Source organism: Harpia harpyja, chromosome 9 (genome assembly GCF_026419915.1).
Source record: "Harpia harpyja isolate bHarHar1 chromosome 9, bHarHar1 primary haplotype, whole genome shotgun sequence".
In the NCBI taxonomy this organism is placed as follows: Eukaryota; Metazoa; Chordata; class Aves; order Accipitriformes; family Accipitridae; genus Harpia; species Harpia harpyja.
In genome coordinates, this window is record NC_068948.1 from 271,675 (window position 1) to 298,740 (window position 27,066).

The following is a 27,066-nucleotide window of genomic DNA, read 5'->3' on the forward strand; positions in this document are numbered from 1 at the left end:
AGCAGTTCATGAAGAACTGCAATCCATGGGAGGGACTCATGTTGGAGAAGCTTGTGGAGGACTGTCACCCGTGGGAGGGACCCCATGCTGGAGCAGGGGAAGAGTGAGGAGTCCTCCCCCTGAGAAGGAAGGAGCGGCAGAGACAATATGTGATGAACTGACTGCAACCCCTGTTCCCTGTCCCCCTGTGCTGCTGGAGAGGAGGAGGTAGAGAAAATCAGGAGTAAAATTAAGCCCAGGAAGAAGGGAGGGGTAGGAGGACGGTGGTTTTTAAGATTTGGTTTTATTTCTCATTATCCTACTCTGATTTGATTGGTAATAAATTAAATTAATTTTCCCCAAGTCGAGTGTGTTTTCCCGTGACGGTAATTGGTGAATGATCTCTCCCTGTCCTTATCTCAACCCACAAGCCTTTCATTATATTTTCTCTCCCCTGTCTAGCTGAGGAGGGGAGTGATAGAGCAGCTTTGGTGGGCACCTGTTGTCCAGCCAGGGTCACCCCACCAGAATGGCTGATACCATCTTTCTGTGTTAGTTCTCCTAAGTTTGGTAAACTGAAAAGGATGTTTATCTGTAAGAGTCTACAGTAGTCAGTCTCGTAAATACAAGTTTATAAATGGCTTCTCCAGCAGCCAAGAGAAGGAAATTACTTTATTGAAGGAAGTCATCCGAGAGCAATTTTAACAGCCAACCTTCTAATGAAGGTCAATTCTCAGTTCAGAGGAATCTACTTTTCTCTGTTTCAGGGTGGCAAAATAGCACACAAGCCAGACTCGCTTCCTGATGAACTTCTCAAATTTGAACACTCATACTGATAAAATAAATCTGTTCCCACTCCTTTGCCTCAGGGAACACACTGCCTACCCAAGTGATCAATCTCTTCCCTCGTTTGCCAAAACACTACTCCAGTTCCACCTCAGCTGTGATGTTTATGAAGAAATTCAAGTAGGTAAAGAGTAATAATTGCACCCAAAGAAGAGAAACAAGAAGGCTGCTGATACAGTTTCATTAAAAAGCTTTCATAAGCTCAACTTGGAATAATTCCAAGAAATTGTTTCACCCCCTTTCTCTCTACAAGTTACTTAAGGCTGTGTTCATTCTCCCCTGAAAGCCCTGTATATTGGAATCACAGACAGCACAAGAGCTGTCCCAACTTAAGAGCTGATGCGATTACTGCAGTAGAAAAACTATGCTACACACTGTATTCTTGTGTGTTTCTGAAATCATACATTTCATCTAAAAAACCACTCAGTCATATTTACTGAGTTTATGTATTTCTGACTGGCTGCCTTGGGTCACTAGCATATAAGTACTCTTCCTCTGTGTATTGTAGCATTTGTTATCTGCCAGCCTTTATAGCCAACTCCAACTTGATAATGAGTAATTTCCTACAGAATCAAAAAATTTTTATATAGTCACACACAAGAGACACAATTTCACTCACCGTTGTTAAGACTCTCATAATTGTGTCTATGTGCCAGCGTTTGGAAGGAGCATATCTGACAAAATTAAGAAAACATGTTAGAGCAATAGTTGCTAGCCTTCAACACCAGCAAGAAACCCATCATTATCAGAACCTTGCCATTCAGTTACTTCCTGGCCCACTGTTTCTTGAGGGGGTGACATCAACAAAACACACACAAAAAAACTCCACAAAACAAACCACCACACACCTCACATTGACTTTTTTGTGTCAATGCCAACATTGGAAATCTGAATGAATAATACTGTATAATAACGTATAATAAATGTACGATACAGCGCAGCCATACTTTGCATATACAATGCTTCAAAGTCAGGCTGCTCATTACAATGGATCAACAGTAATGAGATCATTTCACTTGTACAACGAACCACAGAGAATTTGTGTGTGTGAAGGCGGGGCAGGGCCAGGATGTCAGCACAATACCTGTTCCAAAGTGCATTAGAAATCCATATACTAGACTGGTTTAGTGATAGGAGGACTATCCATATGGGACGCGCTATTGTGTCCCAAGGCACTAGTGTGTCCCGTTCCTCAGAGTGGGTTCAAACTGACAAACCACACACAGATCAGCAAACGGAGAAGAGGTGATCAACATATTCTCTCTTGGGGGTAAGGAGGGGCAAGAACAACACACAAAATGCTCATAATTCTGAGGACGTACGAAAAATTAGTAGCAAGTAAATTGACTCCATACTTTTCAGCTGCAAGAAATATTCCAGATGCACAGTCTGCCTTGAACTCTGGTTCACAGGAATCTAGGAAATACAGCAACTCCTTCATCATTCCACGGACATTGTTCCCATTAACAAGAGCAAAACTCAGTTCCATTGCACGCCTAGGGCAAGAGACAGAAAACTAATAAAGTATCTTCACCTAGTGAAGTAAAAAAAACCCAAACCAAGTCCAGCTACTTACCTTTTAATTAAGAAGAGAGAAACATTTATTAATCCTGTGAGAACAGCCTTCCACATTAAATGTACCAGTATTTTCCTGTTCATGGGCAGACAATAAATACCCACCCACAAAAAAACCTAAGGGGGAGTGGGGGTGTTGGGATGTCCAGATGTCCTAAAGGCTAGAAATATCTTTCAGCAACCAGAGTCCATCAGCGTTAAGGTCTGACTGTCCAAGTATTTGTAATCGCATGCTGGTCATTTCTGACACACAACTGCAATAAGTAATCCATGCTACAACATGCTTTCTGCAGCTTCAGAGATCCAGAAGAGACCTGTTTTGATCTCCATATATTAGAGATTCAAGTACAGTAGAGATTTAAAATACTAACTGATAAGGTTTATTGTATCCGGTCAGATAGACTACATAAGATTTCTAGAACCCAAAGTTACCCTGGTGCTCTTTTCAGAACCCACCCCCCTCCCCAAGTTGACACCACAACCAGACAGAGTACTGACTCTTTGCTATTCCTTGTTGCATACATCGAGAAGTCAGAGGCTTCTTAGTCCTTAGCCCTTCCACTTGAAGCTTCTGTAGCTGATTCTAGCACAGGTCTCCCATTCTTCTGACATTTTTTGAATGAAGACTACTATTTTCAAATGTGATTGATTTCTGTACAACAGTTATGTTAAAATGCATTAAAACAAGGCATTAAAACAGCCTCACTAAACAACCCTAACTGTTCTTTAAAATTTAGTATCTGGTGGAATCCAGAACCCGAACCTCCAAGTTGTGTCCTCTTCATACTATCAGGAACTTTATTCTGTGCCTGTCACCGACAGCCTACTAGAAGACAAGATTAAGATCCTCATAGCACATCAAAAACTTCCTCCCTCATTTCAGTTGTCTTTTGAAATCATCTGGATAGTTGCTGAATTACTTCATGTGTACAGTGATTTTGCACTGCTGCTTGTGCAACAGATTACATCCAAAATTATGCCAAAAGGCCTAGAGTCTGTTTTCTGACATACACTTTCTTTGAATAGAACAGACTTCAGCGTGTGTTTAACTCCAGCAATTTTCATTAAAATCATAATGTTGAGATGCATGAGTTATGCTGTCACCCTTTCATGTATTTATTGGCAGCAAACCCACGAGCAGTCCTGCTGCTTCTGTCTTGCTCCAGGGTCAAGCTTGCTAACCTACCACTACATGGAATAAGTTATTTTTTTCTGATCACTTAGTATTTTCCCAATGTTCATGAAACATCAACAACTTAGACCAGGCACATTACCCAATCCAATGGTATTGGGCACAAGCTATTTGTTCTCAAGAATCTGAAAACATATAGACAGCACTGCTTCTCAACATCTCCCTAGTTATCATTGTAATAAGGATTTCCACAGAATTGTGAACTGTAAACGTATTATTTTGCTTTTTACCCAACTAATACCCCAGGGACCTAGAAGACAGAGGTGTTCAGAACTAGTGTTGAAACACATAACTAAATTGTTACCTTTTATCATCCAGATCTGTGGCTGTTTGAAGACCTATACCATTATTAGAATTGTTTTCATCCCTCCAATTAGTTCCCAACCCCTTACACCTAACCCTACTGGGTAACAAGTTTTCCACGTTTACGTTTAACTTCTCAGTCACAGCATAGCAGATATATCAATACTGCAGGTGCACAGAGGTACTCTGCAACCTTAATACCAGGCATTTATCTCAACACATATTGCTTACCTTCAATCATATTACACAGCTCATTTCTGTCACAAAGTTCCTAATCATGTAGTTTGATCATATTAAGCAGACAGACAAAAAGACTTTAATTAAATGGCAAAGCCAATCTGAATTATACTACACGGACCAAAGATGCACTGTAATGCTTAAAAGATGATGAGAACAGGCCGTGCTTCGGATAACCAAAACGAGGTATTGCATCTTTCCCTCAAGTTCCAGCCCTTGAAACCTGGGGGACTCTGACATCCAATCAATATATTGCTTCAATGAAGACAGTGCATTGTCAGCAGCACGAGTGTCAGCACGGCAACATCATGCTCTGCTGATGGATCACTCAAAGGCTTCATCCTCCAACAGCACTCAGACATGAAGCTCTGTCATTTGTAGCGTACCTATGTTTTCCTAGCAGGCACCAATAAAATGCTTTCGTCGCCTTCTACCCAAAACTCAAATGAGGCCTTGCTATTCCACAACCTAGCCTCGTGGTGACTCTGGCACTGAAAAGCAACAGCAGCCTGATTTACTCAGCATATACCATACAAATTTGTGTTTTGGGATAGATTGCAACTGTAAAAATAGATTACGTGATACCCATTACATAACAGTTAACACTAAGTTTCAGAAGAGAGACAGATCCAATTTATTTCCTATTCAGTACATCTTAGAACAAGCAGTACTGTTAAAAATCCAGATCCGATTCAAAGATGGGCATAAATTTGAAGAATGCCTAGCAGAACGAGTATCTATGGCATATCTAATCAGTTTGACATAACTAAGTAATGAGAAGAAACAGAGGAAGAAGTTTAGACTGAGCATCAGAAAAAAGCTTTCCCGTAGTGAGAAGTAAGGTTGCAAGCTCTCCCGTTGCCTAGAAAAGTAGCAAGATACTGCCATTTAAATGACAAATGAACACCAAGAATGCATAACAGGACATGGTTTGTAAGCAAATTATTTGAACAATCAAGTTAAGTCTGAATTCTACCACTGCCTAATCAAATTTAATCAAGAATACATTATCTGGATGGCTTAATACTGCTTCAAGACAACACGGCACCGCCTGTTCATCTGGGAAAGAAAAGCAATATGGAGCATGTCAGAGTAGCTTTGATTAGGATCATACTTTATAGAGGCTTTCCATCTTGTTGGGAGCACACAATCTGATCTCCATTGAGACTCCATTTTGGAAAAATGCAGGCAAACAGAAAAACCTTTTTTTTCTTCCCCAATCCGAAATGTGCAAAATGTAGAAGCAGCTTCCCAAAGAAGGTGGCTGCACATCTTCATTACCCTCTTTGAAGTATGAACCGTACTATGCATTAATACTAGTCTCACTTACAGTTCCCCAAGATTATTGTAATTTTCCCCTATGCCCTGCTCACTTTCCATAGGCTGTCAACCTTGAGAGCCTATTTCACTGATATTTCAATTACCTCTTAATGGAGACATCCAGATCCTTCAGGCAGTCCACGATCGTGCTTCTATGCCGCTGTACTGCATTATGGTCTGTCTGCACAGTTTTCAACAATGATGTCAAAGCTACGTATCTGCAATAAATACATACGGTAATAAATAGTTGACAGTATGAATTTAATTTCTATGCACGGATGCTCACTCCCCCCAAAACTTAGTCTTCTTTTGCAACAGAACAGGGTTCCCTTGTACTCAGTAATGAATGGAAATCTTCCAGGGGACTGCCTGGCCTATCTTCAAAGGCGAGCTACCACATTAAACTGTAACAAGCCTAACAACATCCTGCTGCCTGGGCAAGCACCTGTCCCAGTTCCTGGGCTCGTGTCAGTTGTCCAGTCTTCATGAAGATTTTGAAAAGACAAGGCAGTTAAAGGTTAGACCTCTGCAGATCATACACTCAAACTAGCATGAGCTGCAATTCCTGACACTAGAGTCTTCTACCTATACCATGATTTGCAATCAAAATGCCTAGAGATGGAACTTAATTCTAGCAGTTGCAGCAATTCCATGTCCAGATTCATAGTGACCAAAGCACAACCAAAATTCCTTGTTGCCAACAGCACGCGATCCGAAAAAACACAGTCTTTGCCTAATTTGTCAGGTCTCCAATGCCAACTCTGATTTTAATATCACCACAGACCAGCTGGGACAAGACAGGAGATTCACAGGTGATTGGAAAAACCACTTGACTAGATTCAGAAATCCCATGTTAGGAATTAGATCATACACCCAGACTCATCAACTAAGAAGAGCAGGGCCACATTTAAGATTTCCACAGAGAAAAGAACGCAACAACATCCTGGTTTCAGCTGGGATAGAGTTAATTTTCTTTCTAGTAGCTGGTATAGCATTATGTTTTGGATTCAGTATGAGAAGAATGTTGATAGCAACAACTGAAAACATCAGTATTAAGTAGTGTTAGTATACTAAGTCAAGGATTTTTCAGCTTCTCATGCCCAGCCAGCAAGAAGGCTGGAGGGGCACAAGAAGCTGGGAGGGGACACAGCCAGGACAGCTGACCCAAACTGGCCAAAGGGATATTCCATACCATGTGATGTCATGCCCAGTATATAAACTGGGGGGAGTTGGCCTGGGGGGCGGATCACTGCTCGGGAATTAACTGGGCATCAGTCGGCAAGTGGTGAACAATTGCATTGTGCATCATTTGTTCTGTATATTCCAATTCTTTTATTATTGTCATTTTATTATTGTTACTATTATCATTATTAGTTTCTTCCTTTCTGTTCTACTAAACTGTTCTTATCTCAACCCACGAGTTTTGCCTTTTTTTTCCAATTCTCTCCCCCATCCCACACTGGGTGGAGGGGAAGTGAGTGAGCAGCTGTGTGGTGCTTAGTTGCTGGCTGGGGTTAAACCACAACAACCAAGAAAGAAGAAAGCTAGACAGTCATACTAAGCCCAATAATAGTACTTCCCAATATGGTCTCCTGGAAAGCTCTACTTCAGCATAATCTTTGTGTAATTGCTTCTCACACATTTTAAACCGCGTGTTGCCAAAACACACTTCATATAACTTACCTAATATTTTTGTCGTTGTTTAATAAGAAACGGCCTAGGATGTTAATGGCTAACACCTGCAGAAAGAGTTAGGGAAGGTCAGTGATCAAAAAAGGCTGCTGGTCATCTTCATTGTTTCAAGATGATTTTAAAGGCAATGTGTCAAAGCTACCATTGCTGTTCTTGGCCAAAAGCATAACATAAAGAACTCTAGAAGCTGCCTAAGCAGAGCAAAAGCTAAGACAAACACAGCACAGGCAGGCTCTCTCCTGCACTCAAGAGAATAGGGTCTGTAGGAAGTTTTGCTTTTTTATTTTTGTTATTTAAAAAAACCTAAATAACCAAACAACCAACCAAACAAACACTACTTTCTGAAGAGGCTACAGTCTTATCTAGAGCCAACTGCGGAGCTGTGTTTGGGTGAAACAACTTTGCTTCGTGTCCTCTACACAAATTACTCTAATACAAGCCTAGGAAAAAAACCAAAAGGCCATAGCAAAGGCAACTTACTCTCAGTCCACTCTCAGATTTTATGTCCATAATAGTCAGCACAGTTTCATAGAGAATGGCATTTCCCACGTTTTTACTTGTTTCTGTATTAGTAGCAACCTGGAGAAAAGAAACAAAATAGGTAACTCGAATGCATCCAAAACAGATCCCCTTTGTGCTGTTCTGCACAACAGGCAGTGGAACTAACCAATCCCTAACAAACAAGCATCACACCTATGAACATGTGTCTCTTGCAGCAAAATTCAACCCAGCGTAGCAAGCAGCTGTATCCTCACCAGTGCTGCTGAATCCAAATTATTAAGAAACCAAAAGAAAAAGTTTAAGCTGCTCATCAACCTTGCAGACCTCACCTGTGCAAGTATATCATTCATTGCTTCACTGGAATCATCATCATTTCGCCCTAAAATTCTTAGCAACCGCAGGATTCGTACCTGTTTGATAAAATAAAGCAAAGAAAAGCTCATCGGATGGCAGTGTTTTACATGGGGGCCATGAAATGCCCAGTACAATTCCTGAGGAGTGCCAAAGAAGCAAAAGAAGCTGCTGATTTCCTTTCCTAAGCAAAATGCTTATCCTTAATGAGACCTTTACCAACAAGAACAAGTTTATGCTGTGCTCATTTTCTTCCCACTAGCCAGAACTGTTAAGAGTACTCCCACTACCCACAGCCTTGCAAGACCAACACGTGTTGCTGCATCTTCCTTTTGTCACAACTTCACATAACATAAGGTACTACAACTGCTGTTTAAACTAAGGCAGGTGTCTTTCACTAAGGTAGATGAAGAACATCTGCACAATCAGCTCTAAAAAAGACACAAAATCTTAAAATCAACACAGCTGCCCTGAGGTAACCACATCATCACACCTAAGTCTCAAAACACAGCACTAGACTTAAAGCTATTAATCACTGTTTGCATCAGTTCTTACCTGCAAAAAGGGGTCACTGATCCCAGACACATCATGCTCTGGTGAATACCCAGACATGATAAGGTTCTTCAGAATACGAACTAATTGGGGAACAAGCTGTGAAGAAGAGAGATGTCCTATTAGGGTGTTGTTCCTTCCCCCCCACTCCCAGCTTTGAAGTACAGGTCCAAGAACAAATTTTGTATTTGAAAGCAAGTCAGTCTACGGATTCTTCCACAAAGTTCAACCTGCATACCTAGAGCTGATGTTATATGAATACCTACAGCTTAGCTAAGGCACAGCTAGAAACAGTTAAGCTGGGACCTGAGCACCATATTGTATCTTTAAAGTACTAAATCTACCAGAGCTTCGCAGTTGAGACCTGAGAGGAAATATCAACTTAAATCCTTCTCTTCATGAAAAGGGGATGTCCTGGGACTATTAAAATGGTATAACTCCAGGACTTCGCTTGCGGGCTTTACATTAGGTCCTGACTCATTTTCAGCAACATCTCCATGGAAGCATCAGGCATAGTGAAGAGTTTTGATCTTTTCAAGTCCTGCACTGCTATGATTAGAGTAAATTATTCAGAATTCCTTCAAGTTTGACACTCCATCCAACTTAGCTTCTAGAAAGAAAAGCTGTGTGATCTGCCTCCTCTCCAAGAGTTTCCAAATAGGGTTGAGAATGGATTTCCCTCAGCCCCCCCAGGGCTCTATTGTTAGACTACTTCTTCCCTGCAAGTAGCTCCAGGGTCTATTCTCCCCCTCTTCATCCCAAACTTCTTGGCAAGAGCAGCAATACTGAATGGACCGAATTCTTTGCTTCACTGCTGTTAGAAGGGTTCTGCATAATAGCAGAGAAACTGATGGAAGCACAAAATCACATCAACTTACACTGTTCATATTTTAAAGTTTCTTTCCAACTGTGCAGGCTAAAAAACTTTCAGAAGCAGTTCAGATTCCTCAGATGTTGATGGCACCGGTCTCCCAGTAGACATTTACCCATAGAAATAAGTTACCTTTCAAGACTTGTACACAGCTTTGAAGAAATGCTACCTATTTGCCAAAGTTTGGTTCAACTCCATCTTAGGCATCTCTAGCAATGCACTGCATTTGTCAGGGCAACTCTGAGGAACCGTAACAGAATTTCTCTATAGATCTCACACATGCTGAACAAGTAATCAGTTCAGGGCAGAACGTGGCAAATAAGCCAATCATTAAAGCAGACAAGCTATAACAAACTTAATATTTATCTCCAAAAACCTTCATAGCAGCTATGAGTAACAAAATAGCCTCAGGGTTGAAGTGGAAGCTCATTTCCAACACATCCTATGAAAAATCTTAAGGTTTAAAGACAGAAACTGGACTCATTTTCACTGAACTCATTTTCACTGAACTGTAAGAGAAAAACCACTCCTGGTGGATGATGTAGATATGTAGAGCTCTACAAGCATTATTCCTTCCACAGAAAGTTTCTTCTATCCCTCTCAGTGCTCTTATTATTAAAATAACCCAGACACTGGCTGGAGGTGAGGTGACAAACTAGACAGAAGTGTTATGGTGGCTGCACAAAGTGGTTTTTCATTCCTGAAGCATGGCTAGCACCAGGACAGCATCATTCTTTCTCTCAACTCCATGCATGACAATTACAGATTATCAAAATGTTCTCTGCAAAACCCTTCCCAACAAATTCACCCTTACGACTTAATTTTCCTGTCCTTGAGGTGGGCTGCTCCTGCATTCATGTATGCCTACTATGAGTCAGGGATTGCATTCACACTAAATGTTTACCATATCAGAGATTGCTTATAGTAAAGTTGCCACTTTTGACAACATCAAATCAAGATGGGTGTTTCAGATTCAGGACAGACAGTAGCAGAAAGTGCCAAAAGTACAATGTGACTTATAGAGCACAACAGCTGCATATGGACATACTAAATGGGCAATGTTTTCTGGACTAAAGTCCTGTACCTCTGTGGCACAGTGCAAGAAGAAAACCAGCTGAAATTCCCCATCATCTATTCCTACCTTCGCTCTTCAGGAATGACATACTCCTCTGAAAACGTACATTTCATAAAACCAAACAAACCACAAATTTCCTATTATCTGCCTTAAAGAGGAATGAACCAAAGGGTGCTGCAACATGTTCCCTCAGGACAGAGTAACAGACAAGTGGAGTGACCTGCTGGAGCATTCCTGGAACCCTGATTAATATTTTCTTTGCCTTCTAACACGCAAGAGTTATCAGGACTGAGGACAGAACAAACAAAGGGAAACATTACAGCCATGGAGATCGGTTGAGGGCCACCCCCCCAATCTTCTGTAGTCAGATTACACCATGAAAAATATCAGCAATGCAGCCATACTCAGTAGCTCTTTGCAGCACAGTAAGCCCACTTACAGGCAGCTAAGTAACTGTCTCTCCTGCTCACTTTTGGGTATCACTCAAAGTTACCTCATGATTCAGTCAAAACACAAAGCCCAGTTTGCAATAAGAAGAAAGCCCAGGGCTACAGTTTGCATAGGCACAAAAAAATTCCCTAAAGTATTCCTCAAACGAGGGAGAGCTTGAGGAAAGCAGGCTCACGTTTGGAAAAGGCCACAACTGAGATTCAGGGCTGCCATGGGTATAGAGGTTTAGTGACAAGACAAGACCAACACACAAAAAGCATTAGACAAGTACAACTGAACTAAGCATGTGGCATCAATCACAAATGTGGCATTAAGAGGCGCTGCCTCGCAAGAGACAAACATCTACAGATTCAATGCAAGCATGCACCATCTAGAAGAATTAACTCTTACCTTTTCATTCTAACACACAGCAGGATTCCAAACAGACAAAAGGGACAAAACAGACGAAGCAGGCATTAGGGACAGGTCAATGTTATACCATTCACAGCATAAACAACTACAAGAGATAGCTAGAAAAGAATGTACCTAGTACCTAAATTTTGTGGTCTCAGCTCTTTTCTCTTTTCCCACGACTATCAACTTAACTGAGCAATTAGTAGCAGGGATGGCTACCTTCAAGATGACCCTAGTCCCACTTTCATTCCTGCTTTGACATAGACAATCAGGGCAAGGGAAGATGCATGCCAAAATGCTAAGATGCATCAAAAGGATGTACTGTTTGAAATCCCTAATGATATAGACAAGCCAAGGAAGAACAGTAAACTGGGCATGCAAATAAATAAGCACCTTTAAGACTTTTCAGAGAAGCAAACAGCCAGTTCTGTTCTACCAGCTTTGTTCAATTTCTCCTTCGACCAAGAAGTCAGCATGACAATCAATGCAATTTTCGGATGCCCTTCTATTGGTAGTCTCATATGCCAATAATACTGCACAGCAAGTTATAGCAAACAGCATAAGGAAGTTTGTGCTGGGGGGGAAGGAGAAGCAAACATTCCTAACCAGAGGAGGAAGAGTAACGTTCACTCTCAAACCTTTAAGTTAAAATGGAAAATGATGTAATATGGCATGCACCAGAGATGAGGTATCTACAGAATTAGAACCCCCATTGATATTTTTGTCCTGAGTTTATAAAATTGTGTGGCTGTGGTTAAGGCATTCAGGTGTTGGTATAAGCCTCAGTTTTCTGTCTTTGCCTCTTTATGTTTAATACATTTGTGATTCCAATGTCACTATGCATTTAGCTACAAAGAGTGGAAAAAAACCCTATGGGAACATCAAAGAGGACACTTTAAAACTAAGTTTAGGATGAGTTTCATACTGCACAGTCTTAAGACTGATGTTTTGTAACTCACCCACTTATTGAAGGGGATTAGGGCTAGATACACATAAAATTCCTAAATTTAATGATTTTTAAAAAAATTTTGATAACAAGCAGACGGGATCATTAAATTCTTCACCCAAATAGTGGTAAGAATTTTATTAAGACATGCACACTGCTTTCACTAGGGAGACTAAGAGGATGCATCGGTTAAAAAAACCCAAAAACCCAAATACCCAAAACCCGCCAACCCACCACAAACCAACCCATGAATATTAACTCTTCAGTATTATCAGTTCACACTTACCTTTCTAAAGTGTGCAAGCATGTCTGGGCTTCTCTCACACATCTCTGTGAGGAGGACAACTGATGTGTGAAGAACACCTAAAGGTGAGGAGGGGGAAAAAAGTATCTACATTTAACATAACTTCACTGGCTCCATACATATGACAAAGATCCTACGGAAACAACAGGAAATCATTAAAAGAATATTCTTCTTGAATCAACATATCTACCCCGAAATACATTTGCGCTTGCAGCTGTGCCCAAGGGAAAGCAGGTAACAAAGTGCTCATGTCTTAAAGCTACAACTAAAGACCAATAGAGGAGAGAAACTGGACTGTCTCTGCAGAAATCTGCATGCTAAATATACAGTCAGATGGTAACAGAGTGGGACTAGATGATCTTTAAGGTCCCTTCTAACCCAAACCATTCTATGATTCTATACAAACATAAGACTCTAGAAGGATGATATATGTTAATTGCATTGTAGGTGTTGGGTTCCTCACGCTTCCTGATTTTCTCTTCTGATTTGGGTACCCTAGCTGACCTTATATGACCTGAACTGGACCCTCCTCAGAAGGTCTCAAAACTCAGTCTAGAGAAAGACTATAACAGACTGCTTGGTCAAGCCAGTGTCTGCACATTGGCAGCCAGCTGCTTGTGCCCTGCCTTAACGAAACCCAGTCAAAGTGTCTCTGAAATTAGTTAAAAAAGGCAAGTCAGTTACAAAACATTCAACTAGATGTCAATGCTAGATAACTTGTCAGCAAGATATAGCCTTGTAAAGCATGCAACTTCAACAATGAGCATTATTTACATCTGCATTCAGCTGTAACACAGCAATCCTCCTCAGATGCTTTTTCAGTTATTCATTTTCTGTCGCTGTTAAGTCTGTACTGGAGAAGTCCTGACTCAGAAAGAGATTAGAAGCTTGCTTAATAAGCAACATTTTCTACAGAGATGACAGCATTTATATTCCACAATCTATGCAGCTTTCTGACCTACTGCAGGTTCTATCCAAAATCTGTTTTGAAGTACATAAATATCTACCTATAAAGTTTGTGTCGCAGCTTGCTTAACACTGACACTGCCTGCTTATCACTGAGACCTCCCAAGGGGCTGCTAAAAGGGTTTCATATATATTCTGCTTCAGAGAAAGCTCAATACAAAGCCCATGGCTAAGACTGCTGGAAAGGAGATGCTGATACTTAAGGATGAGGAAAGCAGAAAGGATGATCCGGTTCTTGAATTCAGGTGAACCTAGACTCCATTCTCTGCTTGGCCAAGGCTTGAAGAAGAGCATTCCCATCTTTACAGAGGGAACAAAACAGCTCTCAGCTTTTCAGGGTTGAACGAGACAAAGACAGAGGATCTCACGCTACCAAGTTGGATCACGTAGGCATCACTTACTGACAGAGTCTAACAGAACATTGCCTATTTGAAGCAGTGCCTCGTCTCAATGTTCTGATCATCACATTTTAAATCAAGATAAACTAGCTGCACACACGTGAACGCCATTCCACATGCAAACCGTCCTGTACCTCAAAGGTTTATAACACATGCAGGGGGGGGAAAAAAAAAAATAAAAGGAAAAAAGGAAACAATAGCTTCTCAGGAAGCTACTGTGACCCGTTCGCACTGTTGGCACTTACAACTACCCTGTCTTGACAGAACTTCTCCCTGTGATGGGTTTTCAGCACTGCAAACATCTACTGTAGAACTCCTAGTACACCCACCTATTTTTTCAGGCACACGCTCATTGCAGATGTGCCACAGGACTAAGACTTTGGGAAGTGAGCACTAGGCTTGATACAAATTAGTCAAGGTGTTAATATTAGTATTTCTCTTTAAATAATCTTCTAGAAGCACTTGTGCAAGAAAATGGATTAAAACAGAATAATCTCGCAAAGGACCATTAAAGTGAGAATCTGTTTTATGATGTAGTTCTGATGAAAAACAGCACTGAAGAAAGACTTTCCTGACAGTGACATAGGTATCTCAGTCCTGGCAATGCCTGCTAAAATGATGTCAGAGAATCCTACAGTGCTATGCTAACAGAAGACACACAAAAAAACCCCACCCAAAAAGTGCACTTTAGAGCCCCTTTAAGCAGTGTATTGGATAAAAATCACAAACTTTCCCATTCCACCCACTCTGAAGTGTATCAAAAAACAGGGAGAGAGTTCCTTTTGTCACCATGCCATGTAAAAGTCCTTCTGACTAGCAGAGTCATACAAATCCCTTCCTTCTGAAGGACATTTGCTTTCACTGCATAGAATTGGGAAGAAACAAATCATACAAATACACCTCAACAATTCCTTCCAAACAAAACACTTAGGTAGCAAGTGCACCATCCCGTAAAGAATGTCATAGCTTTGCTAAGTAGAGTCTCGGATATTACCATGGTTCTTCTCATTCAGCAAGTTTTTGGTGGCTGGCAGGAACATCTCCATGAGTTCAGGCACCTTTCTAATGACATGAACAGCACACAATGCTGCCTGTACAGGAAAAACAGCTCTGTTAGTACATACTGTAATGACAACAATACACGTTTTGAGAACATCTAGCACAGAGGGAACTATCATGAATTTCATGATATACAAAGGCCTGGAAAGTTTATGGTACATTTTTCCACCTCTCTGCTACAAGTGATACTAAACAGCATCACAGAGAAGAGTTCAATAAAGCTACCAGGAGTCAGGGGGGAAGCACTAAGCTACAAAGTAATACTCCCACTAGCGATGGTTCATTTTTACATTATTCACTTCACAAGTGATATTAACTGCAAAGCAGCTCTGCCTTTAATAGGGCTACTTCAGCGTGTCTTCCTGTTGCTAAGGAGGGGATGATGCATTGGAAGCAAATAATTGAATTTATGTCAAATTATGGCTCATTTTCTTTCCCTTGAATATCATCTCTTTCCCTACAAAATAACTTCCTCCTGCAGGTGATGGGTCCTCTGAAAAACAAAGGTATACTGCAAAAAAATTGCCTACTTCTTCTAGGGCGCAGAAGCAACAGGAGACACTATTCTTTGCAGCTGCTTGAGAATCAAGTGCACTGAGGGCCTCTTTCCAGAATACAGCAATACCTCTTTGCATTGCTTTCTCTCCAATCTCTCTCTAGATCCAGCACTAGACAAAGAAGTAACAATGCATCTCTTCCTGAATTGCACTGCTCCCCACCCTCCCCAAGACTTAACAATGAAATAAATTTAAAAGAACAAGGGTGATTAAACTTTGCAGATGCTGCAGCACACTTCCTATGCAAACAAGACAATTTATAATTGTTTGCCCATTTCAAGCCCTTAACCTTTCTATCTCACATACTACTGTCACCATCATCAACAGAAGAGATCGAATAGGTTCAAATCTTCAGATATCAGCCTGCACTGTTAATGATCAAAGTTTCTCTGCACTTATCTGAGAAGATACAGAAATAAAACTGATTACTAGAAGTTTGGGGTTAACATCTGTGAACAGGCAGGTGTTGACATTAACATCAATAACCTTAAGGTAGAGAGTATCAAAATAGAAACAACTGCCTCACCTCTTGGAGGCTTGTCTTTTAGAGGCTTACACACATTCCTGCTATAGACAGACAGGGAGTTTTGACCTCTATCTGTCTTGCACACTGGGAAAATGCTCAACCAGTGTGATCCAAGCCATCTAGTATTCCAGATATTATCAGGTATCTGATCAATCTTGAGTTTTAATCCATAATAAAGTATTCAAAAGTTCCCTGAAGTACCTTCTTCCTAAGATAGGAGTTGGAAGTTTTGAGGAGCTTTTCCACCTCTCCTGCAAGGTCTCTGCACATTTCTGAGGAACCCATGCAGCCAAGAGTGCAGAGTGCCAGCCCCTGCACATATTGCGTGCTGTGATTAAGGTCACTGTAAAGGAGAAGAAAAAAAAAAGCCAATCAGCATGCACAAAGAGAACCTGCACACAAGAAAAAAAAGGCATCTGTATCTACAGTCATCAAACCAGCTGCACACATGGCCCAGCAGAACTCTCCAGATTCTCAGCTATTTGGGAGCATGCCTTAAGGAACAGCAGCAGCTTTGAATGCATGTACCACAGGGTTTGCTACTACTTCTACTTAGAATCCTCAATTATAAAAATAAAGTACTTGGTTAAAACTATCAGGTGGGTATCTAGGGATTGAGCTGAGACGAGGGAAGGCCACAAAGAATACCATTAAAACTTCTGAAGTTAAGACAAAACATTGTATTTTGGAACTTGCATGCAGAAAAGAACCTAACATGAAGTACAGTCCTGCAGTGACTCTGTGGGTTGTCCCAGTTTAAACACGTTCTAGGACAGGCTTTAGCTTCTGCATTTACAAACCAAACAGTATATAAAAATCTATGTAAAAACATCCTCTATCCTGAGTAAAAACCACAAACCCCACCACTCGCACACCTTGAAAATAATCCATACAGGAATTTTGTTTAGCAATCCTAACTATTCATATGCAAGTTGGAAGCTGCAAGTAGTGGTCAATAAGAAGTTAAACCACCTAACAGTAGATGCTATTCACGAGGCCAGCTGCCAATGTCACACTAACTAAAAGACAATATAGCTTCCACATGGCAATCCCAACAGCCTTTAAAACTTATTTCTATACTACTTTTCCATGAGACTATTTGGTACTCATGTCGCCACAGTATCCAGGATTCAACAATGTTGAAGAAAGTAAAAAATATGGTTCCTGGTTTGGGAGGCAAGGGGAGCTGGGGATTGCATGACAGGAGAGCTGGGGAAACGAGTGCTATGTAACCAAATGCGCACAACGTGCAGAAAAGCAAGAGACAGTATTCCAGTTGTAACATCAAGCAGCTATGGCAACATGCAGATGAAGGAACAGATAGCACATGCCACTAAATGGGTTGTTTTTTTGTTTCCTTCCTTTAACAAATTTTCAGCAGCTACGTAAAGCCGTGTGTATAGCAAGTATGTGCTTCACAAGGGTGCTCACTTTTTTTGTATCAAAAATCTAGGTCTTGCTTTAAAATAATGAAAGACAATGCCATAAATCAAATACCTTAATGTCTAAATAAAAGCAAGACAAAGTAGTACATACAGAAGCCAAAGGAGAAAGCAATAAACAACCCACTGAGATGGTGGGAAGCTGTCCACCAGTTTTGCTCAGCTTCAGTCTGACCCATTTCCAGTTCAAACTCACTACATCCTTACCACACAAATTCAATTTAGCATGAACAGTCAAAAGAGAGGTTAATCTAGCAGCCTGATCTAATGGAAGAGCCTCACAGGTATGACATTTCAATGAAAAATCTTTAGCCAAGTGTCTCTCCTCTCCTGGACACTAGGTCCAAAGTTAGCAGATCCTCAGGCCCACAGTTTTGTCAAGTTTCTTTCCAAGAACTTTGAGGCCACAGTCTAACTGAAGATCAATACTTGACTTGCTAATATCTGGGAGGCTTATGTTCTAAAAGTAACTAATAATAAAAACAGACACACCACACACAACCAAGCAGGCCTCTGGGTACACCAGCTAGAACACAGTTGTTCCACTCCTGCTCCCATCCATCTTGAAAAGGAGTGTTATTGGAAATGCACCAATCATCACCTACTAAACTATAACGTAAAACAGTCCCCGTTTAACAGCATTTTACTGAGAGAAAAGTAGTAAAAGAAAAAAAAAAAATTATTTCCCATGCCCTCTTGTCTGATTTCAGCAAGATGCCAAGCAGACAGCATATCCCCAGTTGCTGCCTTGCTTCCAAGGAAAACCATTCATCAGGACTGTTAGGCCAACCTTAAAAAGAAAGCAGGATATGCAGCCTTGATCCTTGAAATTGGACGACTCTTCAGAGCTCGTCAGCAGAAGTCAAGTAAACAAACACAGGACAACATGGCTGCAGCAATATATATGACTTTGTGACATACAATGGCCAGTCCAGCCTACAAAGTTTTAGCAGTGTTATAAAAACATCCTGATTCAGTCGTATTTAAAAGGTGCATGGACCTTTATTGATGCTGCATTACTGCTTGCCTGGCTCTTTCCTACTGCAAGCTGGAAGATAACTAATTTACAGAAATGGAAGAGAGCTCTTTACAACAATTAGAGGTCTTCTGCACTGGCTGAGCAGCTTACTGTGGTCATTTCATCTTCCTGAATTTATTTAACATGACCTCCAGAAACACATACTACCATTCTGTAACAGTAGTTAAATGAAGTGTTGTTTGCCACATACACCTCTTCAGGACCAACGCAATTTTATATTCTCTTCCCTCCAAGGAAGCTAGACAGGATCATCCAATACAGTACCATACTAGAACAGTCTTGTATGGTCACCAGCATACAACAAATTGAAGATACCAGTTTTCTAACACAAGGGAAAAAAAAACTAAAGTACTCAAAATATCACTGTCAGGAGTGTACTTTCAGATCCTGAAACCTCAAAGCATGTGTTGATGGAGAGAGAGGTGGTACCCTTACTTCTTGATGCAATTGGTCATAAGAAGATGGACATCCTGTCTCTCATCCAGCAGCAACATGGCACCTAAATACCCAATGCGCTTGTCTGTGAATTTCTGAGAGGCAATGAGCTTGAGGCACTCCAACTGGAAAAAAAAAAAAGGAAAAAAAGAAGAAAAAAAAAAAAAGACAGAATTAGCTTAAACTACTTCTTAGCTAGAGGAGAAACAGTTTGAATTTTGATGTTTACTCATTTAGGTCTCTCAGAATACATTTTTAAAAGTATATTTTATTCCCATTTTGGTGATGTGGAAAACAAAGAAAGGTTAAATGACCTGCCCAAAGCTCCCAGCAAGCCAGCAGGAAAGTCATTAGCAGCTCCTGCATCTTGAAGTAGCCAGACACTGTTGGCCTTCCATGACCCCAGATATACCAGATATGTGGGTTTATGTCAGATGACAAAAGTAAAAGATAACATATTTATAGAGACAAGAGATCCATCATTAAAAACAAAATCGTGAAGAAATCTAGATCATGTGTCATGTTTGATATGCACTGGAAACTTCTGAACCAGGCTTAAATGGGTCCATCTACCTACCAGAGAGGATCGATGCTCTGTAAGTTAAGTTGTCAAAAACAGTTTTTGTTTATTATGATCTGTAACTAACTTGCTAGCTAGGTAAACCTTAGATACAGTCAGAGGTAGTTAAGTTTTTGTGCTGCTCTGTAATTTCTATTTGAAAACCTGAAGTTTGACTAAAATCATATGCATTGTAGCCACTACAGACTTCCTTTGCACCACGTAGAAATGTCAACTGTGTTCAACAGCATAAAGGAGATCCCTAAGATAACATGCATAGCTGCCACTTGCACTCAGCTATTTAAGAATTTAATTGCTAACCCATTTTTAAACTTAACACTTTCTTACTGCAAAAAGGGACATCAACCACAGAGATATTCTGACATTACTATGCACTAAAATATTTTTCTCTAACAGATAACTCACCAGCTATAATCAATATCTACTTCCCAGACAGGAGGTAGCAGAAATGGCTTCTCAAAACAGGTAAGAGGCCTACCCCTCAAAAACACATCCCGTAAGTCTGTTTTACAAACTAGCTGGGGCAGCAAGTAAGCATACACAATAGGTTTAAGGAGGGGTCAGACAAAGCTTGCAACAGATCCGTTTTAAAGGAAGTAAAGGGGGCATGCACAGGCAAAAATACAGGGCATCATGAAAAGTTTTTCATGGTCCCTAGCTATAGGGAAGCTTGAACAGGGCAACAGAAACAGGTGAGATGCAAGAAGCACACACACATCAGGAAGGTAAAGTTGTACAGGATACCGATAAGAAAATTAAAGTTGAAGTGCCAGAGAAAGTAAGTGCTATAGCCTAGCCACTGACAAGTTCTTACAACTGCATGGCATCAGAACATACAAGTCAACTATGCAAGAAGTTGTCACATATGAACACCTGGCTAGTGCAGGGTGACAAACTGGTACGAAAAAGCTTGAAAGAAAGCAAGTTCAGTTTGCTAGGTTTAAAAGGGGCTGAAAATCTAGACTAAAGAAACACCTCTGAACAATAAGATCAGTCATCCACAAGGACAACTGAACTTGCACAAATGGGCAAGATCAACCAGGGATAAGGTACAGAACACTAGATATTGACCTCTTATCTTTCCAGTGCTTTCTGTAAGAGAATAATGCACCACTGAACCAATTTTCTTCCTCAGGTTTACAAGATACTTTCTTATACAACCCTCTGCAACAATGCAATGTAGAATTGATGACATCTAAGCTACAGTGTAAGAGCCAACAAAGGCAGAAGACGAATGACTAAGAAAAAGCAGAAGGAAACTAATGACTGCAACAGATACTGTCAGACATATTTCTAACACTTTTGAATTTGAAAGATATTATTGAAATTTACCCTGCGAAAGGCTGTTGAGTTCTTTTTTCACTTGTATACAAATACATGCAAACTAGCTTCATGCACAGCAATACTGAGAAACATGATCAGCTGAAGCTCTTACTAGGTCTAATTAGCGGAAGAAATCTTGATACCATTATATCCATTTCATTCAAAGGAACAATTAAAATCTGCTACATCAGTACTGTAACAGATACATTAGTAAAGCCAGATATGATACAGGCATACAGCCAGACTACAACTTACCCGAGTTTTTACTGACATAGCCACTCTTCCAATTGGAATTTTTTTGCAGGTAGAAATAATGACAATAATCATAAAGTTATCTGACCATTTGCCCAAGCTGCCTGACAACTTCTAAACTTGCACAAACGGCCTTCGCACACACTCAAGAGACAGCTTGCCATCCACTGCATCTCAGCATGCACTGGCTAAATACAGTGCTCATGCTCATATTTCTGTATAAGATATCCTGGGTCAAAATTGAGGATCCCTGGCTTGGAAAGAAGTAGATCAACTATTCACTACTTCTGACGCCTTCTCTAAATTCTCTTTTATTATTGGTTACCCCATCCACACTGTTTGCTGAAGTCAGATGTCTGCTTACATCTTTAAGAGAGACTGTCTAACACAGCCTGTGGCTCTCTTCTGTTTTTCACCGAAACATATGTGCTGCATATTTATCCTATCACTCTCAGAAACTTCCTGTCTGCAATGCTGGACTGTCTATCCACAAGACTCCACTGCTGGAACAGCATGTCTCTTCAACAGGTCCCCAACTCACACAAACTACATTCCACCTACACAACATAAGCACTTTGAAAGATTCCTTCCAGTTATAAGCCTTGAGGACATGCAAAGGTCTGCAACTTACTTGGAGAATACTTGCTAAAATCCCTTCTCAGGCTTGGGCCCTTATACCATCCTGAAAGTGCAGCTGATAAACTACATGAGAACCAAGGCCATCAAATGAAGCACTCTGTTCCCAAAACAGTCAGCACAGATGCTTCTGTTTGAGATGCAGCAACCCCAGCAATAATAGGTATTGAATAATCTGTTTTATCCTTCTTCCACTGAGTGAAGAGGTAATTTACCATTACTGACCAAAGGAGAAACTGAAAAATTATTAAGTCTTCCATATATGGGATTAAATACTTGAATAACAAGATAAAATAAACCAAATAAAATTTAAACATGTTCCTAACATAGGTCAAATGTAGAAATTCTAGATGACACTTATCTGTAACACTTTTCATTCTTCTTACAGCTCTTAGATACTTAGCCTTAATTTTTGTGACAGGAAGTTTCTCTCTTGGACCAGGGAGTCTGGCTATGTGAAGTGTTAAGAACAGTATAATACACAAATTCACTTGCTCTTATGCAACAACTCCTTATCCTGAGAGAAGAATCCAATGATGTAGAAGTAAGATGATGCAGTTTATATGCAATAGCACAGCCCTAACACTAAGACTACTTGGAATTTGATTTCAGTGGTTTGAGTTTACTGTTTCAGTGAGACATGTCAGGATTGGTAAATCCAATCACGAATGGATAGACTCCCAAGACATGAAGCTACTTAAGGGATACAACAATTTGATGGACTTTTTATTTAGCTTTATGGAAGGCCTAGGTTAGATTACTACTAACAGGACACTTACTGGCTTCTAAGCAAAACAGACTATGCCCCAAAGACTAAGCAAAGCTCAACCTGAAGAACATCTTGTAGATCAAGAACTTCCATCTTCCTGTCTCCCTTTTCCACAATCTATCTGTGTCAAAAATAGTGCGTCAAAAATAGTGCATCAAAAATAAGCCAAGAGATGGAAAACTCATACCAGCGTTCTCCAAGTCACCTCACTAAGATGGGGATAAGGAATATCAATTTTTCTTATTGCTGGGAACAGACCAGCCCTTATCTGCCTAGAATGGATTGCTTTAGGAGGAAAATGGTATAGAATCTCCTTTGAAGCATCTGGTATTTTCCATCAGAGACAGAACTCCAAAGTGCTCTTTTGAACCCATTTAGAAATATCCATATGTACTGGAATGTGGTTTAAGAACTACTGCTCTGCAGAAAACATGGGCGATGAGGAGCAGTCTGGCAAAAGCAGACTAACCCTAAGCTTCATAACAAAACATGTAAGTCTCCAAACAGCAGCTCTCACAAAGGCAAAACTAACTAACATAGGTTCAGAACATACGTGAAGACAGACCTCAAAACATCCCAAAGAGCAGACAGCAAAACCGCAGCTAGGAATGTGCCGAAAAAGTCAATGTGCCCAAAACACACAAAGCAGACTGGCATATGCACATAGCACAGCAAGCATTGAACTCTGACCTACCTGTCCAAAATGTGCAGGGTATCCCAGCATGTGCATATACAGCAGCTTTGCAACATTTCTGCATCGGTATGTGTTATCTTCCTCTCGGAAGGATGACCGGATAGCAGCACATTCCTTTTGGATCATCTCACGCTCTTCTGCCTGAGTTCTTGCTGTCCGGATGGTCCGGATCAACTCCCGCAGTCTGATGGGGGCTGGCATCCTCTGGGAGAAGAAAGAGATCTGTAAACCTTGTACTGTACCTAAAGGCTTCATAATGGTCTCATACTTTAGCCCCTTTTTTTTTTTTTTTTTCTTTCTTACCCTACAATTATGTAAGTAGAAGAATTAAGAAAATGCAGACTGCTTCAGTAGCATGGTTAAAAGTAAACTTGAAAACCAGAGGAATTCATTGTACCTCACATTTGCTTTTCCAGAACATTAGAAACAGGAATTGCTATGCTTTGAGCTAGCTGTCAGGTGAACATAACATGACTCCCCCATCTGAAACAGGCAGAAGTGGCACTCTGCAAGGTATGCTCTCATATTCACATCATCTGCCTTTCTCCAAAAAAGTCAGGCTCCAAAGAGAGTTGATCCCAAAATCATAACAACTTGGGACAGAAGTCCTTTACAAAAAGCAATGCTGTTTAATAACTTGCACAAGATTTCATGCAAGTGTTTCAGATAGCCATGCTTCAAAAATCCTGCAAACTTGTGCCATACACACTTCCTTCTTAGAGGCATGGAAGTGAGCAGAAAAAGCAGATGGAAGAGCAATCCTAGCTGTGTGGACTTTTCAGAGAATCTTCTTTAAAAAAAAAAATAAATTGAGTTGACACCATCCTTTTATGACACCCCAAACAGAACAATCCTTTCTAAAACAAACAAGCCTATCGCATTACTGTCTGGTGGCACTAGTATGAAAAGAGTGTGCAAGGAAAGTGTATTCTACATGAACCCCAAGCAGTTTCACTTCAGATGGAATACTGATTGAGCCATCTGACCTAGAGAGCAATTTAGTCTTCTGAGTACCCCTCAAGAAGAAAATGGCTCTCAAACAAAAGCCAAACTTTAGAATTAAGTTCCAACAGTTGAACTTTTTAGTTCATGCTCACCAAAGCTGACTTTTGACTTTCTGGGAGATCAGACTGTGCAAGCATCTCTACAGTCTTCTTTCATCCATGCTAGACTGCGAATGTAACTAAGCCATTCTGATAACAGATAATGTCACACCAACTTGTAAAAAGTTGCCATGGCAGTCTGCTACAGATTTTGTCTGGGTCACTGTCCTCCCAAAATGGTGTGTCATACGTTTTAAGCAGGGCCATATCAGAAAAAGACGCGCATTCAGATGCTGCAGTAACTGGCTTGCATGACACCACAGAACAGGCAGGCTGGGAAGCATACAGAGTTTGCTTTTCTGCAGCAAACAAGTCCCCTGCTAAGAGAGGTGCACATACAATGAGTAACGGTGGCCTCACAGTAAGACTGAATGCACCTCTGTAGGTCTGGATTATAAATCTGGTCTCCTACAGAATTCATACATAACACTAAGTCTCGTCAGTCAAACCATGTGGACCCCTCATATTCCAGTTCCCCATCTTCATACCCAGAAGGTTTGAATTCGCAGAGACACAAAGCACTCAATTTTGAAAATACAAGAGTAGATGTGTTCTTTCTGCATAAGGAAACTCTGCCCCAAAATGAAGACACATGTAGGACCAAGATTATTGGACAAGTTAATCCTTAGTCTTGCCTCTCCATGTGAATTTAAAACACTTCCTCACATTACTGTGATATGAATGAATTCATGCTTACTACGCATTCAGATGCTACACTAACAGGCATCACAGAAACGGTCAAGGGGTAGTAAAAAATCCATTTCCAGAACAGTATTTGAACATGCAATAAGGCCTTTGAATGTGGCAGTCATGTTATTTTAATGCAGCTTGTAATGTTCCTACACTGAAAAGATCTTCCTACACAGCATCTTATCTACATGCCTATGGGGAAACCTTTACTTAGATGGAGTCTTTAAACCCTTAACACAGACCTCTGCTCTCCAGCTAACAGTACAAGTGATAGTGATAGAAGTGTGATCTTTCAGCAGCAAGTTAAGATCGTAGGATCACAACAAACAGAACATGAAAACCCTGCAGAGCACTAGGAGCAGTACATTGAGACACATGTACTGTACAGAGTCTTTGGAGATTTCAGATGCTGAAGTGCAAGTCTCAAAGGAGCATGTACAAATCATTTTTGCAAATATTATTTGGCCAAATTGGAAGACTATTTCCACCAGTGCAACAAAACACACATCCTCAAAATAAAACAACAACTCCCCAGCACTCATACAGGGAGTCAGCCAGAAGCATAAAGGTTTCAAAGATTTTCAAATAAAAGGTAATTTAATTCTGTCCATTTCCTGCTGTATCCCCCCGCCATCCACACATAATAAAATACTTCTCCTACCTTAAGAGAGCAAAAAACTTTTCTAAAAGCCCGCAAAAAGCCTCTGATGAATAGCTTGCTTGGGAAACTTCAGAATGAGCAACTTAGAACTATTTAAAAAAGAAAAAAAAACAACCTAAAACCATGAATTTAAATAGCATGTAAAATCAAGGTAACTGGGCAAGAGTTAATGCAAGCTAGAGTTCCAATATAACACATACTAGTTGTTTCCTAGCTGTTGTCTGGTTGTGTTGCTTTACTCTGTGGTAATTTACTCTTAGAGAAAAGGGACAAACCCAGATTAACTGTGTGCTATCACTGGGGACTTGTTAACATGCTGCTAATTATACCCTACCACATATCCCCAAAAACTTGTTTGCATAAGTCTATCCTTAGAGCCTGCCTTCAGAGCTGAAACTCTTGAATAAAACTCAAGGCACAAGGCTTGTCTACCAAGGAAGTTATTCAGCAATAAGTTAGGATACAACCCCCTCCCAAATTCTACGAATCCTTACAACATCATCTGCTTAGGATACAACCCCCTCCCAAATTCTACGAATCCTTACAACATCATCTGCTTAGGATACAACCCCCTCCCAAATTCTACGAATCCTTACAACATCATCTGCTTAGGATACAACCCCCTCCCAAATTCTACGAATCCTTACAACATCATCTGCTTAGGTTCATGTTTCTGCTCTGAATTTGTCATATTGGAAGTGGTCTCAATTGCCTATAAAAGCTATTCTTAATTAATTCAAGTTGACCCCTTTTTTCTGTAGTAGTCTTCAACTTAACCTACTAATTTACATGAAGAATATGATCTGCCAACTCTTCACTGTCCTAAGTGGGCAGTCAAAGGCGGCAGAAAGCAGATCAGATATGGCCATACCAGGTCTGATCACAGCTCCACCCTGTTCAGAACCCCTTCTCGGACAACAGCAGATGCCTAGGTAAGAGTGTAAGAACAGGGCAAGCGTGTAGCAATACTTTGTCAGAATTCTCTTGCAGTCTTCAACAATTTGTGGCCCAAGAACTTCCAAAGCCAGAAATAAAACACACATTTGGAGCCCAGGTAAACTTCTAGAATCAACAATATTCTGCAGAACACAGCTTGAGTTCCACAGCTTCACTGCATGACATATGGAGACCCTGCTACTTCTTCTGTTTTGCATTTCCAACTGTTCGTTTCCACTGATACTCCCAATTTTTCTACACGCTGCCATTGTTATCCTTCCCTCATCCTCCCCAGTCTGAAAAAGTGCAGCCTCCCATCCAAGCCCTTCCATGACTGATTACCTTTGTTGCCTCACCTGCGCATTCTACAGTTCTCCTGTGTCCCTTCTGAAGGGGGAGAGGAGCAAAATGCT

At 40.6% G+C, this 27,066-nt stretch overlaps 1 protein-coding gene and 1 non-coding gene across 4 annotated transcripts in view; both read right to left on the minus strand.

Annotated features, from left to right (window-relative positions):
• Positions 1-27,066, minus strand: part of AP1G1 (adaptor related protein complex 1 subunit gamma 1) — a 50,398-nt gene that overhangs the window by 11,735 nt on the left and 11,597 nt on the right. For all 3 annotated transcript variants that reach the window (XM_052797414.1, XM_052797413.1, XM_052797412.1), the window contains exons 2-13: positions 23,264-23,467; positions 19,010-19,134; positions 16,295-16,436; positions 14,946-15,042; positions 12,570-12,646; positions 8,552-8,647; positions 7,975-8,055; positions 7,625-7,723; positions 7,136-7,191; positions 5,557-5,670; positions 2,181-2,321; positions 1,445-1,499 (exon numbers count right to left, since the gene is read on the minus strand). In XM_052797414.1, the coding sequence (XP_052653374.1) occupies positions 1,445-1,499; positions 2,181-2,321; positions 5,557-5,670; positions 7,136-7,191; positions 7,625-7,723; positions 7,975-8,055; positions 8,552-8,647; positions 12,570-12,646; positions 14,946-15,042; positions 16,295-16,436; positions 19,010-19,134; positions 23,264-23,464 (1,284 nt within the window). In that variant the 5' untranslated portion in view covers positions 23,465-23,467. The remainder of the gene's footprint in view (positions 1-1,444; positions 1,500-2,180; positions 2,322-5,556; positions 5,671-7,135; positions 7,192-7,624; positions 7,724-7,974; positions 8,056-8,551; positions 8,648-12,569; positions 12,647-14,945; positions 15,043-16,294; positions 16,437-19,009; positions 19,135-23,263; positions 23,468-27,066) is intronic.
• On the minus strand, positions 4,401-4,487 carry LOC128146672 (small nucleolar RNA SNORD71). Its single transcript, XR_008236815.1, has one exon. It is a non-coding gene; the product is annotated as a small nucleolar RNA SNORD71 (small nucleolar RNA).